The sequence below is a fragment of the Oncorhynchus kisutch genome, linkage group LG17 (assembly GCF_002021735.2).
Source record: "Oncorhynchus kisutch isolate 150728-3 linkage group LG17, Okis_V2, whole genome shotgun sequence".
In the NCBI taxonomy this organism is placed as follows: Eukaryota; Metazoa; Chordata; class Actinopteri; order Salmoniformes; family Salmonidae; genus Oncorhynchus; species Oncorhynchus kisutch.
This window is the reverse complement of record NC_034190.2, coordinates 61,353,978-61,370,020: the sequence shown is the minus strand read 5'-3', so window position 1 is coordinate 61,370,020 and position 16,043 is coordinate 61,353,978. Positions and strand designations below refer to the sequence as shown.

Genomic DNA, 16,043 nt, shown 5'->3' with positions numbered 1-16,043 from the left:
GGCAAAACCGACAGGGTTGCCTTTGATTGTTGACATGAAAACTATATTTTGTCTCCAAGGTTTATTGAAACCAGAAATACATTTGCACTTGTCTCTCCCATACATCGTTACCGTTGTTGGTTACCTAGTTTGCGAATTTTATATTAGCATAGACAATCAAAATGCATCAAAACAAGACATGGTATCTAATCAAGAACAAGATATAAAATAAAGCTGCAAGCAGAAATTCTGGAATTCAGCTGTGGGCCTACTGTGCCACCATTAGGACAAATTGGATATCACCCTAGGATGAGCTACTTCTGTGCTGCTAACCACACTTGGCCAATATCAGAACTCAAAATCAAACTGATCATGCAATATGCTTTTGATGTATTTCTGACTATTTTGTATGATATTGACTACTTTAAACATCTTCTCCAGAACCACTGGACTGATTGACACATTTTGTGCATCACATCGATGGATGCACATCTTAAAACACAATATTTTCCAGGACTAGCTGAAACAATATGGCCACTATAAGCCAATGAGCTTTCATAAATGTTTTTTTCCTGTCCAACTGCACCACCATGCAGCCAAACTGAACTATAGTTTACAGGTTAGCTAGACACATCCCTGAGCATGTGTGCCAAAGTTCATCCTGAGTCAAATTGACCAAGAGATATAAACATGTGCCGGTTATAGCGCCACCATGTGGTCCATCTGAATGTGCCCGCTTATGTTGAGTCTTCAGTGTTTGGATCTTTTGTACCAAGTTTTGTTAAAATACGAAAATCCATATCTGATTTATATGCATTTATGTTTCAGACCACGCCCACGCGAATGTTTATTGATCAATAGCAGTCATGTCGTTTGAGATGTTAGCCTGGAAAATATTGCGTTGCGAGGCATTGGTCTAAAGATACTATATATCGCGTTTTGTGCAGATCCGTCATTCGGTGCTAGAGGAATAGCATTTTGAATGTTTTTCACACAATTCTAAATGGCGAAAAATCCTTCATGGCAGACATTATTGGTCCTGTAGCAAATGTGTTCCTTGTGAGCAGAGGGACCTATGTACAGAATTTCATGACTCTAGGACACAGCATGAGGGGCGTTCGCGTTCCAAGTTTGCATTTTCAATTGTTTGTTATAGCGCCAGCATGTGGCCAATTGGCATCGCATGAGAGGGTGTGGCCCATGGTCCTTTACCATCATGCAAAATTCACGGGAATTAGATTTGTTTTAACCAAATTGACGGAACCAGTATAATAATAAATACAATCGAGTTTCATCAGCTTAGCTGCTGAACCCCCAACTAGCTGACATGAGCCACCTATACTTCCCTACATGACAGCTTGTCGCTATCTATCTTGCCATCCAGAATCACAACACACGGCCTTCTTCCCCATTGAAGCTTGCGCATGGTTTTCGTGACGTCAGCTAACCTGTCTATAAATTACTTAAATGTAAATAACAAAATAATGCATAAAAAAAGTCAGTCACAAAATTACATTTTGGGCGGACGGCTCCCCTAGTGGTCGCCTGGAACTAAAACAACAACGGGAGCCAGCTCCACCACGCAGCTCCAACTGGAGGGTTTACACCAGATTCCCAACTGGAGGGATGTGACCCCGGAACAGGACGCCTTCGTAAAACAACACACCATTAAAATAAAACACAGAAGAAAGGAAAACTGGACCAGGAGGGGTAAGCTCAAATGTAAAATGTTCTGACGTCGGGTAATTCTCCTCCGAGTTTGGGGGACGTTGTATTGTTAGAAATATCGCATTTACTCCGTTGAATACTTACAATCGGCTAGCGGTACCTGGATGGAATTGCACCCCCCATAGCATAGGAACTTCATTCACAAGGCTTTTGTCTCGAGCCTAGTGCTGTTAGCATTATTTGGTGGCAAAGGGAAGCTCTGTTGTTACAGACATATGTAAAGTTTGCACGTTAGTAAGTAGTGTGGGTTTCGTAATATATTTCCAATGCTTTCAGTCCTGGTTTGCATGAGGGGATTTGCAACGATCCACGAGTTCGTCAGTTAATAGCAACCGACCAAGCTATACTGGGAGACAGGAAACGGCGTTGAGTGATTGCTGGCTAGCTCGCTAACAAGCTACAATGTTACACTTGGTATGCTGCAACAGTAACAACCAAGTAACTAATAGCTAGCTATAACCGGTGTAGTGTTCGTTTTACACTCAATACCATGTGTACAAAACATTTACGTTATCCCTATCAGGAAAATGGAACTTATGAGTTTTCTGTGATTTCCTCTAGACATTTCTTATAGCCAAATATGATATATTATATCGAGGAGATATATTCTATCAAATAAGCCTCATGTAGCAATTTAGCTATTACATTTTTTGTTGACTCACTTCGTGGTCTATTTTTCGTGGACAGATTTTGGGCAGAGTAAACCCTCTTGCTTCGCCTCGTCTGTTGTAGCTTATTGTTTGAATGTTTCAACATTCCGGACGTAACGTTATCAGTGATTTACGTCCTGATATCAAACAAGAGGTCCTGATATCAAACAAGGGGTCTTGAATCGAACAAAAAATAGGGATGTGTTGGGTATGAGGTGTTATATTTGCCACATAATTAAAATAATAAAAGTTACTGACTTTAATGCTCAACCTATTTGTATATATACAGTCAAACCTATTGTTATAAATGAAATTGTCCTTTTTCAACTTTCCTACATTATTTTCAATAATATAATAGCCAACAGTAATTCATGTTTTGTTGAGGCATTTAAAAATAAAGCGCTCTACCTAGCTAGGCTACCTCTTCTACTTCTAAAACCTCATCACATTGACTTCTGTAGGCTATTTTAGTCTCTCTCCACACCCATGAGAGCATTGTGCTCAGCCTTGCAAGGTCTTATTTCCCCAACTGGCAGATGGCTGACAACACATTCAGCTGTGAGGCTGGCATATTGCCTGCAGTGGAGCATTGACGAGTGGGTGTTAGGGCAGGCTACGGACAGGGGCTTGAGATTCTCCTGGAAATGTGTGAACTTGGTTGAACCGTATGGCTCTCTTAGTCTGCACATTCCCCTGTGTGTCTGGGGTTTGGAACCAGATTAGGACCCTTGCCCTACCCTCCCTCTCGGCCCCCCCCCTCTCATTATGCCAGGGAGGTGCTGTTATCAAGTACAAGTAGGGTACTCGTACATACAACACCAAACCTAGTGTAAAATGGACAGTGGACTCAGTCCACCACCATAAGGTGTTGGACTTGCTGAAAGTACTGAACTAGGAGGATGATGCTTCGACCTAGTAGATTGTATGCAGCAGATGCCTTTTCAGTGTAACTGGGTGGTTGGTTCAAATTATCCTGTTGCTGTCATTTCCCCCTAAAATGTCTTCTCAAATACTGGTAGTATCAGCCCAGATCTTACCTTGGCAGTAATAGCCTATGCCATTCTTTTTGTAGAGCTGGCACTGATTAGCAGAAATTATTTTATTATTTATCTATATCATTGTTTAATAGGTGCCAGACATCTTTGTCTCTTTCAGATCTCACAGCCATGTCCCAGTGGGACCAGATTACTGCTGCCACTTCTGTCTCAATTCCTTAGAGGTTGTGTAGAGCAAGAGGAAAAAGCTATGCATTGTATTTCGTAATGCAGTAGTCCTACTTCGTCTCTGAAATTCTTTATTTGATGAAGACCAACTTGTGTGTATGTAGTATGTACTGACGTATGTGTAACTGGTGCACAGACACTACATGTTGATGTTTTTACATGTATGGAAATTGTAAAGTTTTTTGTCTGTGATGTATTTTTTGTTATGTGTCGGACCCCAGTAAGACTAGCTGTCGCCATTGGCGTCTGCTAATAGGGAACTTAATAATAATAATAATAAATCAAATCAAATCAAAAAATCAAATCAAAAAGCAATCATGGAAAAAGGGCAGGCAAATTTTTACTCAGGTTAATTGACACAGTCACATTATTAGTCAAGTTGACACACAATATTTCTGTTTGCTGCTGTTTGTAGGCCCTTCCACTTAGCTTTTCAACAGACTTAGTCATAATGATATTAGTCATAATAATTATGACTTAGTCATAATGATATAATTTTGTAGAATTATATGAATTTATGCCTCACATGGTGATAACAAGACATGACCTACTTATCAATCATATTTTCACAATCCAGTTCATCACCATTGTCTTCAAATACTGTGGCCATTGTTGCTGAACTGCAAATGTGAAGAGGTAGACTAGCCAGTAGTCACAAAAGCAGCCTGCTGCAGATATACAGTAGCCTAGATCAGGGATGGGCAATAGGTGGCTCATGGGCCGCATGCGGCCCCCCTTTTGTAGGCCGCAGACCAATTTCACCAAACAAATAAACAAAATGTATATTTTTTTACTATATTAAGAACGGCACATTTTTCTCTCCGCCACATGGAAAAATGTGCAGAATTGCATGAAATTTACTTTAAAACTTATAATGTTCCTCTTCGCTGTCACGAGGGGGGCCACCCAAACATTTTTGCTCACAGGTGGGGATGTGGGTACGCAGACCCACCCCACTGCGGACCCTCATGAAGAGTTCAGATTTTTGTACCCCCCCCACTCCCATCAAAGTTGCCCATCCCTGGCCTAGATGGAGCCATCCACAGCCTGGCCTACATCGTATGACCCTCTCCAGTTGAGGTCCTTTTTCAAAACAAGCCTGCATTTTATAAAAGCAATTTCCTTGATGTGCTACTTAGGGCTTGTTTTCACAACCATAGAAGGGATTGTTACAGTAAGCAGGAGTTGGTGATCACGTGCTGATTTTAAGAGAACATTTTCATGAGAAGTTGTCTGATCAATTGGAATTGACCTGCAGCTCTGTTCACTTCCCAAATGGAAGAGAGGCCCATAGGGCCTAGGCCCTATGTAAATGTGTTACTGGTCCATGCCTGGACCTGCTTGGCCGCAGAGAACGGCCTAGTAGTTGGCAATCAAGCTGCCAGTGTGCATACAGGACTTTTGTTTCTGACACATTGCTTATGAGATGGACTTAGGCCTAAGATAACTCAGAGAATGCAAGCTAAGCCATTTCTGCCCATCAACCCTGCCTACAACATGATTTGGTTAATAGAAGGAGTCCGAACTTCACTCAATGCCAATTCCCAAGTCAAATTCTATCGCTCCTATTTGGCTTCTTTCCCAGGCCCACTGTACAAGCATACTATTTCTGAACAATCAGACATTGTGAGTGACTTTAATATCAGGGTTAAATGGACAGACATGATGTGTGGAAAGGGCTCCTATTTGTCATCATTGGGTTGGTGCACCGTGGAGGCCTGTGGCCTTCCTGACCCTGTCACATGCGAAGGCCTATCGTATTGCACACTAATCCCTGGCTGTGGTCCCTTCCCTGGCTGTGGTCCCTGGCAGCTAAGGGTTGAGTGTAAGGGGAGTAGGCAGTGTCAGAAAGCTCATGAGGAGCTGTGTTCTTGTCTCTCTCACACAAACTCAGTCACGCATGCATGCAGAAGATGCTTGGTGGATAATCGCAAATGGATCTTGAAGCATTTCCTCTGTTTATGACGCATTTGTAGCGACTTATTTCAAATGTCACATCCCTGTTCTATAGACAGTCCAGACTTCAGATGGCACTGGGTGTGTCCCAAATGGCACCCTATTCCCTACATAGTGCACTACTTTTGACCAGAGCCCTGTGGACCAGATCCCTGATATTAAGCTGAGATTTAACAGCACTGCCCAGTAAGTCTCAGACAGCTAGCCTCCTGGAGTGCCTGCCTGCTCCGTGCTGCAAAACATGGCAACACTGACAAGAGCCCAAACAGAGTCAGAGACAAGGATTAGTTTGGGCCTAAAGCAGCGTTTGATTGCGTCTGGCTGGGTTATTAACCCCGTTGCTCTGAGCACCCCTTGTGGATCAGTGTTCATTTACCACAGAATTAGCCTGTCCATTAAAGGGATGCATCGGGATTTTTTAAACGAGGCCCTTTATCTACTTCCCCCAGAGTCAGATGAACAGTCTATGGGTATCTGCTAGCAGAGATTATTTTATTGTTTTCTTCATGTTTGTGGTAAAAGCAAAGAAGAATCCCATTTAAAACAGCGCCATTGTTAGCTCATTTCAATGAAAACCAACTGCATATTTTAACAATATACTGAACAACGATATATAAGTGTTGGTCCCATGTTTCATAAACTGAAATAAACGTTCCCTGAAATTTCCCATATGATTTTGTGCACAAATTTGTTTACATCAAATGTCACATCCCTGTTCTATAGGGTAGATAGCGGGTAGATAGCAGACAGAGTGTATGGTGTCGTGTGGGCGAGCGGTGTGCTATTGTCAACATTATGAACAGAGTGCCCCATGGTGGGGTTATGGTATGGGCAGGCATAAGCTACAGATAATGAACACAATTACATTTTATCGATGGCAATTTGAAGGCATAGAGATATCATGATTTCATCGCCTCATCTTTCATCATGATAATGCATGGCCTCATGTTGCAAGGATCTGTACACAGTTCTAGAAAATGGCCCAGTTCTTCAATGGCCTGCGTACTCACCAGACATGTCACCCATTGAGCATGTTTGGGATACTCTGGATTGACGTGTACAACAGCGTGTTCCAGTTTCCGCCAATAACCAGCAACTTCGCACAGCCTTTGAAGAGGAGTGGGACAACATTCCACAGGCCACAATCAACAGCCAGATCAACTCAATGCTAAGGAGATGTCGCACTACATGAGACAAATGGTGGTCACACCAGGCACTGACTGGTTTTCTGATCCACGCCCTTACCTGCTCTGTGACCAACAGATGCATATCTGTATTCCCAGTCATGTGAAATCCATAGATTAGGGCCTAATGAATTTATTTCAATTTTCTCTTTTCCATATATGAACTGTAAATTAGAAATTGTTGCATGTTGCGCTTTTTTGTTGTTCAGTGTAGTTACATAATGAATGCTTGTTTTATATTACCTCGTTTTGTGCCTGCCAGTTTGCTGTAGGCTACACCGCTAGCAGCTTGCTAGCTAGCTAAAAACAGCAAAAGAGCTAGCCTTTTAGCTTCCCACATCTCCCCAATGTGCAATGATCAGATTTATAATTAAATGTACCCTGGCCAAATATTATTTACTTGCCAGTGTAAAATATTCTAATAAGTTAAATAAATAAAAAATATATATTTAAAAAAGTAGGCTACTTTAAAGCATAGCCTATAGATCAGATCAAGGAACCAGTTAACATTAACCTATTAAAACATTACTATAGCAATGGGGTTTGTTCAGTAGGCTATACGCCCAATACATTATCATCACATTGGCTTTGCTTGAATTACAATGCATTGTTCTTCTCAGACCTCTATTTAAAAATGTTAATTTCAAAAAGTGAGGTTGGCTATATGGTTACACCGGTAATAGATCTGTTGTTGTATTACTTGAGGCACAGCTGAGTGATCATACATTTAAATAACTAGCATTTATATATTTTTTTCTGGACTGATGCCTGCATCTGACGGTCTGTCTCAGAGGAAGGCGAGAACAGCAAACTGAGGGTCCACTTCTCAGCATCCCTCCACTCCACCTTTCCTCCACTGACAATTAGCAGCAAGGGGACATTGTCTTCCAGCTGACGGCGTAACTCGAGTCGCACCTCATTATTTCTGCCTCATGCCAAAAGTCCCAAGCCGCCAATAATAACAACGTAAGCCTATCAATACACTTTCGTACTCATTCATTGTAGCTGCAGTGCTGGTTGTAGCACAAGTGGAAGTAGGGAGAACATGTATTTTATGGCTTATAAAAGTGTTGATAGTGCTGAGTAAACTTATGAACTCACTCAATCAGCAAATCTTTATTGTATTTGTTGACAGTCTCTAGTTATGGTTTTGAAATCTCACAGACCCTCTCAACGTAGACTTTTATCGGAAGCCATTCTTGTGATTATTGTGATTTTGCTATTGTAAATGTTTGTAGGCTTATGTAGCCAAATTGTATCTATGATCGTACGCTATCCATTTATGTTTTTTGTATGCTATTTTTACATATGACAATTAACTAATGATATCAGGCAACACCCGGCCATGATTAGACACCTGTGTGTGTCTTTTGACACTATATAAATTAGTCACCCCGCAGTGTTTGTCATTATACCCTGATGAAGACAGCTTGTCTGTCGACATGTTGGACATTGCATTTTTGCATATGAGCTCCTAGTGTGTGCGGCTATCCTTTATTTTTTTTAAAGGCTCCAGACAATTACAGATTATAAAGGGAACAACAGCCAAGTCGCGGTCACCATAGCCTTGCTTCCGGACGAACTAAACACCCTCTTCACCCGCTTCGAGGGAGAAAAAAACATGAATCCGCCGATGCGGGTCCCAGACGCTCATGCTTCGTGGCTGAAGTGAGTAAGTCATTTAAGCGTGTTAACCCTCGCAAGGTTGCTGGCTCAGACAGCATGTGCAAACCAGCTGGCTGGAGTGGTTACAGACATATTCAATCTCTCCGTATCCCAATTGCTTCAAGATTTCCACCATTGTTCCTGTACCGAAGAAACCGAAGGTAACTGAACTAAATTACTATCGCCCCGTAGAACTCACTTCTGTCATCATGAAGTGCTTTTTTAAGGCGAGTTAAGGACAATATCACCTCCACCTTACCCGACACCCTTGACCCACTACAATAAATATATCACCCCAGATCAACGGACGACGCAAACGCCATTGCACTGCACACTACCCTATTCCATCTGGAGAAGATAAATACGTATGTAAGAATGCTCTGACTACAGCTCAGCCTTCAACACCATAGTGCCCTCAAGCTCCCTGTGTAACTGGGTCTTGGACTTCTTGAAGGGCCGCCCCCATGTGGTGAAAGTAAGTAACAAAAACCCCTCTGCCACGCTGATCCTCAACACAGGCCCCATAGGGGTGCGTACTCAGCCCCTTCCTGTACTCCCTGTTCTCCCATGACTGTGTGGCCACGTACGTCTTCAACTCAATCATCAAGTTTGCTGACGACACAACAGTGGTAGGCCTGATTATCAACAACAATGGGACAGCCTACAGGGAGGAGGTGAGAGCCCTGGTGGGGTGGAGCCAGGAAAATAATCTCAACGTCAACAAAACAAAAGAGCTGATTGTGGACTACAGGACACAGCAGAGAGAACACGCCCCCATCCACATCGACGGGGCCGCAGTGGAGAGGGTCAAAAGCTTCAGGTTCCTCAGCGTGCACATCACTGACTTCCTGAAATGGTCCTTTCACACAGACAGCGTAGAACAGTGCCTTTTCAACCCCCGTCTGAAAAAAATTGGTTTGGCCCCCAAGACCCTCACAAGCTTCTACCGATGCACCTATGAGAGAATCCTGTCAGTCTATCACCGCCTGGTACGGCAACTGCACTGCCCGCAACCACAGGGCTCTCCAGAGGGTGGTGCAGTCAGCCCACTCTCTGCCCTCCAGGACATCTACAGCGTCCAGTGTCACAGGAAGGCCATCAAGGACCTCAGCCACCCGACCATCTAGAAGTCAGTGACAGTACAGGTTTTAACTAGGCAAGTCAGTTACAAATTCTTATTTTCAATGACGTCCTAGGAACAGTGGGTTAGCTGCCCTGTTCAGGGGCAGAACGACAGATTTTTTCCTTGTCAGCTCGGGGATTCGATCTTGCAACCTGTCGGTTACTTGTCCAATGCTCTAAACACTAGGCTACCTGCCGTCCGCTACATTGAATATGCATCAAAGCTGGGACCAAGAGACTGAGAAGCAGATTTTATCTCCAGGCCATCAGACTGTTAAGTCACCACTAACCAACATCCTCCCAGTACCTTGCCCTGAACCTTAGTCACTGTTCTATCCGGCTACCACCCGGTTCTCTACCCTGCACCATAGACTACTGCCCTGTGTATACAAAGTCATTGAACACTGGTCAGTAATGTTTACACACTATTTCACCCACTTTATATGTACACTGAACAAAAATATAAATGCAACATATAAAGTGTTGGTCTCATGTTTCAAGAGCCAAAAAAACAGATCCCCAACATACACCGAAAGCTTTTTCCCCCCCCGCAAAAATTGCTTACATTTGTTTACACCCCTGTTTGTGAGCATTTCTCCTTTGCTACGATAATCCATCCGCCTGGCAGGTGTAGCATATCAAGCTGAGGAATATTTCTGTCTGTAATAAAGCCCCTGCCCAGTCATGTGAAATCCATAGATTAGGGCCTAATTTATTTATTTCAATTGACTGATTTCCTTGTTAACTGTAACTCAGTAGGTTTTTTGAAATTGTTGCATTTATATTTTTGTTCAGTGTATATACTGTATTCGATTCATGGCTCATCATATATAACTTATTTCTTTTTCTGAATTATGTATGTGTTGTTTTTTTGCTAGGTATTACTGCACTGTTGGAGCTATTGTATATAACATCTGCGTATGCGACCAATAAACTTTGATTTGATTTGACATATTGCTGTCTGTGTCCAAGGGAGGGACATTTGATCAAAAGTGTCACCACTAAGGCTCTGAGCTACCATCCCAACCCCATTTTTCCCAAACGTGTACGTCTTTAATGTTCTTCTCACTTTGAGTCCTGTAAAAAGCAGGCTCTCTGTCTATCCATCTCGCTCTGTCAATATGAAGAGCTTCTATTGAAACCTTTTGTTTACGTTTATGTTGCACTGCATCATAGATATCTTGGGTTTTTAGTGTGTAGGTAGCCTAGTGGTTAGAGCGTTGGGCCAGTAACCGAAAGGTTGCTAGATCGAATCGAATCCCCGAGCTTATAATGTAAAAATCTGTAATTCTGCCCCTGAACAAGGCAGTTAACCCACTGCCTACATTAATTGTTATTTCTGTAGGCCTTTTGCTTGCAGCATGCAGCTAAGAGAGTATAAAATCAACCCACCGTGTAGAAATTATCCACATACAACTAAGGTCGGGTGACCAATGTTTTTTTGTTGCCAATGTCTGGCTGTCCCCCTCAATGACACCCCAGCTAACGGCAGCCGCAGCATCCTTCTAAAAAGGGGGCTGATCCAGCTTTTCGATTAAATCAAACAGCCTGTCAACATGTGTTAGCAGCCCTTTGTATAGGAAGAGGCCCAACAAATGTGAACGAAACCCTATCAGACTCGGTGTCTCCCATAGGATTCTCCTGTGATACCCAGCCCCAGGGAATTTATTTGTAAAGGATTAATCTTTCTCTTCTTGGTTATCCAACTTTTTACTTTCCTTTTCAGTATTCCACTTTGTAGAAAACAGCTTTAGGCTTTTTTGGGAAAATATGGAAATATTTATTGGTGCACCACGAGAAAGAAATCAAATTCGACAACAACAAATCTTGTGATCGGCAGCAGCCTGTCACAAAGGAACCTATCCCTTCTGTCATTTGCATTAGCAATGGAAGGGCTTTTTATCGCCTCTGTTCCCTTCCCATCTCTCCGCAGATTGACTGTGAAAATAGGTCATTAGTAACAGAGGGAGAGATGGAGGGAGCAAGCAGGGGCGAGAAAGGGAGCTCTGTGAAAACTCCCATGCAATATTAATGAGAGCTGTTTCTACTGTGATGTACCAACCTGCACTGACTTAGCATGCATCCTAAATTGAACCCTATTCCCTACATAGTGCACTATGTATGGCATAGAGTGTCAGTTGGGATTCAGCGTTAGCCCATGATAGGCCTCGACTTTCAGCATCATCATTGACCCGCTCTCAGTGGTTTTAAATAGGGGGGTCGGCATTACAACTCCTTGAATTAACTACTCCTTCTAGTTTGCAGCTTTCTAAGAAAACACTATTAAGTGAGTTTACATTACTCTATTTATACATGGGATATTGCTTTTCAACAGGAAAGTTAAAGAAATAGCTGGAGGATGCCTTTCACTTTCTAAAAATGTACTTTGTGTCTCAGAGCTACAGGAGCAGGGGGGATGAACCGTGAGGAGGCCCCAGGGAAGTCTCCTGAAGAGATGTATGTCCAGCAAAAGGTGCGGGTCCTGCTCATGCTGAAGAAGATGGGATCAAATGTACGTATACCCATATATTGTATTAGTAGCATAGATATTTGGTGCATTATCAATTTCAAAGCTCTTGTGGTTATAAATAATTGATTAATTTGTATGTGCGGTGTCACTACAGTCTGGGGTTTGATCTCAGGCTGTGTCATTACCGGCCGTGACCGGGAGTCCCTTAGGGCGGCGTACAATCGGCCCAGCGTCATCCGGGCCAGGGGAGGGTTTGGCCGGGGGAGCTTTACTTGGCTCATCACGCTCTAGCGACTTCTTGTGGTGGGCCGGGCGCCTGCAGGATAACTTTGGTCATCCTGCAGGCGGTGTTTCCTCCGACACATTGGTGCAGGTGGCTTCCAGGTTAAGCGAGTGGGTGTAAAGAAGCGAGTTTAGGCGGCTCATGTTTCGGAGGATGCATGACTCTACTAGAGGTCGACCAATTATGATTTTTCAACGCCGATGCCGATACCGATTAATCGGTCGATTTTTATTTATTTGTAATAATGACAATTACAACAATACTGAATGAACACTTATTTTAGCTTAATATAATACATCAATAAAATCAATTCAGCTTCAGGTAAATAATGAAACATGTTCAATTTGGTTTAAATAATGCAAAAGCAAAGTGTTGAAGAAGAAAGTAAAAGTGCAATATGTGCCGTGTAAGAAAGCTAACGTTTCAGTTCCTTGCTCAGAACATGAGAACATATGAAAGCTGGTGGTTCCTTTTAACATGAGTCTTAAATATTCCCAGGTAAGAAGATTTAGGTTGTAGTTATTATAGGAATAATTCCCTCTATACCATTTGTATTTTATTAACCTTTGACTATTGGATGTTCTTATAGGCACTTTAGTATTGCCAGTGTAACAGTATAGCTTCCATCTCGCTCCTCCCTGGGCTCGAACCAGCAACACAACGACAACAGCCACCATCGAAGCAGCGTTACCCATGCTCTAAGCCTTCTAGTAGTTGTTCCTCTTGCTCTGCATGGGTAACGCTGCTTCGATGGTGGCTGTTGTCGTTGTGTTGCTGGTTCGAGCCCAGGGAGGAGCTAGCTAGCCATTTCACTTCGGTTACACCAGCCTCATCTCGGCCTCATCTAGGCTTGAAGTCATAAACAGCGCAATGCTTGACGCACATGCTGTTTGAATGAATGTTTACGCACCTGCTTCTGCCTACCACCGCTCAGTCAGATACTTGTATGCTCAGTCAGATTATATGCAACGCAGGACACGCTAGATAATGTCTAATAATATCATCAACCATGTGTAGTTAACTAGTGATTATGATTGATTGTTTTTTATAAGATAAGTTTAATGCTAGCTAGCAACTTACCTTGGCTTACTGCATTCGCGTAACAGGCAGTCTCCTTGTGGAGTGCAACGAGAGAGGGGCAGATTGTTATTGCGTTTGATTAGTTAACTGTAAGGTTGCAAGATTGGATCCCCCGAGCTGACAAGGTGAAAATCTGTCGTTCTGCCCCTGAACAAGGCAGTTAACCCACCGTTCCTTGGCCGTCATTGAAAATAAGAATGTGTTCTTTAACTGACTTGCCTAGTTAAATAAAGGTATACCAAAAATATTTTTTTAAATGGCAAATCGGTGTCCAAAAATACCCATTTCCAATTGTTCTGAAAACTTGAAATCGGCCCTAATTAATCGGCCATTCCGATTAATCGGTCGACCTCTAGACACTACCTTTTCCTCTCCTTAGCCCGTTGGGGAATTGCAGCGATGAGACAAGATTGGGGAGAAAGGGGGGGTAAAAAATTACTAATATATATATATATATTTTTTTTTATACGTTATTAATGAATTGTTTCTCAGCTGACGCCGAGTGAGGAGGCGTTTCTACGGAATTACGCAGGCGTGGTCAACGCTCAGATGAGCCAGCTACCACAGCACAACATAGACCAGGGTAAGGGCCACACCCATACACACAGCAGATAGAAAATCATTATGTAGAACAGATTTTATTGTCTGTCACATGGAACTTTGGTTAAATTTTTATCTGCATTATTGTAAACGTTTCGCCTTAGTGAACACACCCGTGTGCTCTGGTCTACCAACCCTGATGGATTACTCACCAGACCAACAGGCTGTCTGGGTGGAGCTGTCAGTGACTAAGAGGTGTCATTATTCCCTGCCAAGCACACATTTGGGGAAATTGTTTGTAGACACTTAATTGATGGAATAAAGTAATATCCACTGTACATGAGTCGCTCAGCAAGGCACAAGACGTTATGGAGCCTCTCTCGCTCTTGCCGATACACACATCAACACAAGAGGGCGCCAAGTCAATAGAAATAAGGACTTGGTTGGTTGGTTGATGGATGTCACTGCCTGCTGGTGCCTGTACTTCAAGGAGCAAACAAATGCATTGATGAGGTCCTCTTGATTCGACCAGACTTATCAGTTGCCTTCCAGGCTGAATCCCAAAACGGCTGTGACTGGAGCCTTGAAAGCCCTTGCTGTCCTTCTTCCGTGACCCTGCTGGGTCTTGGGCCTAGTTTATCCACATATTTTATTATTGCCTCAGGCCAGCAGTGGCAACCAGAGAAAATTGCCTGTGACATCGTACCTGAAATAATATAATCTTATCTCCCTCTGTCTGGGTGGTTGCTGTTTGCTGGAGAGTAGTGATCTTATGGACTGGACTATTGTGAAAGATAAGCTGGTTTATGTGATGTATTGGGAAGCAGCATTGTACTAGACCAGTGGTATTCAAAGTCTAGGTCAACTGCAGTGGTGTTGCCAAAATTAAACAAATATATACACTGAGTGCACAAAACATTAGACACACCTGCTCTTTCCATGACATAAACTGACCAGATGAATCCAGGTGAAAGCTATGATCCCTTATTGATGAAGAGGAGGAGATGGGTTAAATAAGTATTTTTAAGCCTTGAGATGTGGATTGTGTCTGTTGCACTGAGGGTGAATGGGTAAGACAAAAGATTTAGGTGTGGGGTATGGTGGTAGGTGCCAGGTGCACCAGTTTGGGTGTGTCAAGAACTGCAACGCTGCTGGATTTTTTAATGCTGAATCAAATAAAATGTATTTATATAGCCTTTCGTACATCAGCTGATATCTCAAAGTGCTGTACAGAAACCCAGCCCAAAACCCTAAACAGCAAGCAATGCAGGTGTTGAAGCACATTGGCTAGGAAAAACTCCCTAGAAAGGCCAAAACCTAGGAAGAAACGTAGAGGAACCAGGCTATGAGGGGTGGCGATTTATAACAGAACATAGCCAAGATGTTCATAAATGACCAGCATGGTCAAATAATAGGTCTGGGACAGGTAGCACGTCCAGTGAACAGGTCAGGATTCCATAGCCGCAGGCAGAACAGTTGAAACTGGAGCAGGAGCACGGCCAGGTGGACTGGGGACAGCAAGGAGTCATCATGCCAGGTAGTCCTGAGGCATGGTCCTAGGGCTCAGGTCCTCCTCCGAGAGAAAGAGAGAATTAGAGAGAGCATACTTAAACTCACACAGGACACCGGATAAGACAGGAGAAGTTCTCCAGATATAACAAACTGACCCTAGCCCCCCGACACAAACTACTGCAGCATAAATACTGGAGGCTGAGACAGGAGGGGTCAGGAGACACTGTGGCCCCATCTGATGATACCCCCGGACAGTTTCCTGTGTGTATCAAGAATGGTTCACCACCCAAAGGCCATCCAGCCAACTTGACACAACTGTGGAAAGCATTGGAGTCAACATGGGCCAACACCACTCAACATGAATATAAAAGCAACATGTAAAGTGTTGGTTTCATGAAAAATACATTTGAAAAAATCCCAGACATTTTAAATATGCAGAAAAAGCTTATTTCTCTCAACATTTGTACCCACATTTCTTTACATCCCTGTTAGTGAGCATTTCTCCTTTGCCAAGATAATCCATCCACCTGACAAATGTGCCATATCAAGAAGCTGATTAAACAGCATGGTCATTACACAGGTGCACCTTGTGCAGGGGACAATAAAAGGCCACTCTAAAATGTGCCGTTTTGACACACAACATAATGTTAC

At 42.9% G+C, this 16,043-nt stretch overlaps 1 protein-coding gene across 1 annotated transcript in view; it reads left to right on the top strand.

Annotated features, from left to right (window-relative positions):
• The first annotated feature begins 1,286 nt into the window (after nt 1-1,286).
• Nucleotides 1,287-16,043, top strand: part of ctnnbip1 (catenin, beta interacting protein 1) — a 29,179-nt gene continuing 14,422 nt past the window's right edge. The window contains exons 1-3 of the mRNA XM_020506423.2: nt 1,287-1,689; nt 11,905-12,019; nt 13,833-13,923. Coding sequence (XP_020362012.1) covers nt 11,924-12,019; nt 13,833-13,923 — 187 coding nt within the window. The 5' untranslated portion in view covers nt 1,287-1,689; nt 11,905-11,923. The remainder of the gene's footprint in view (nt 1,690-11,904; nt 12,020-13,832; nt 13,924-16,043) is intronic.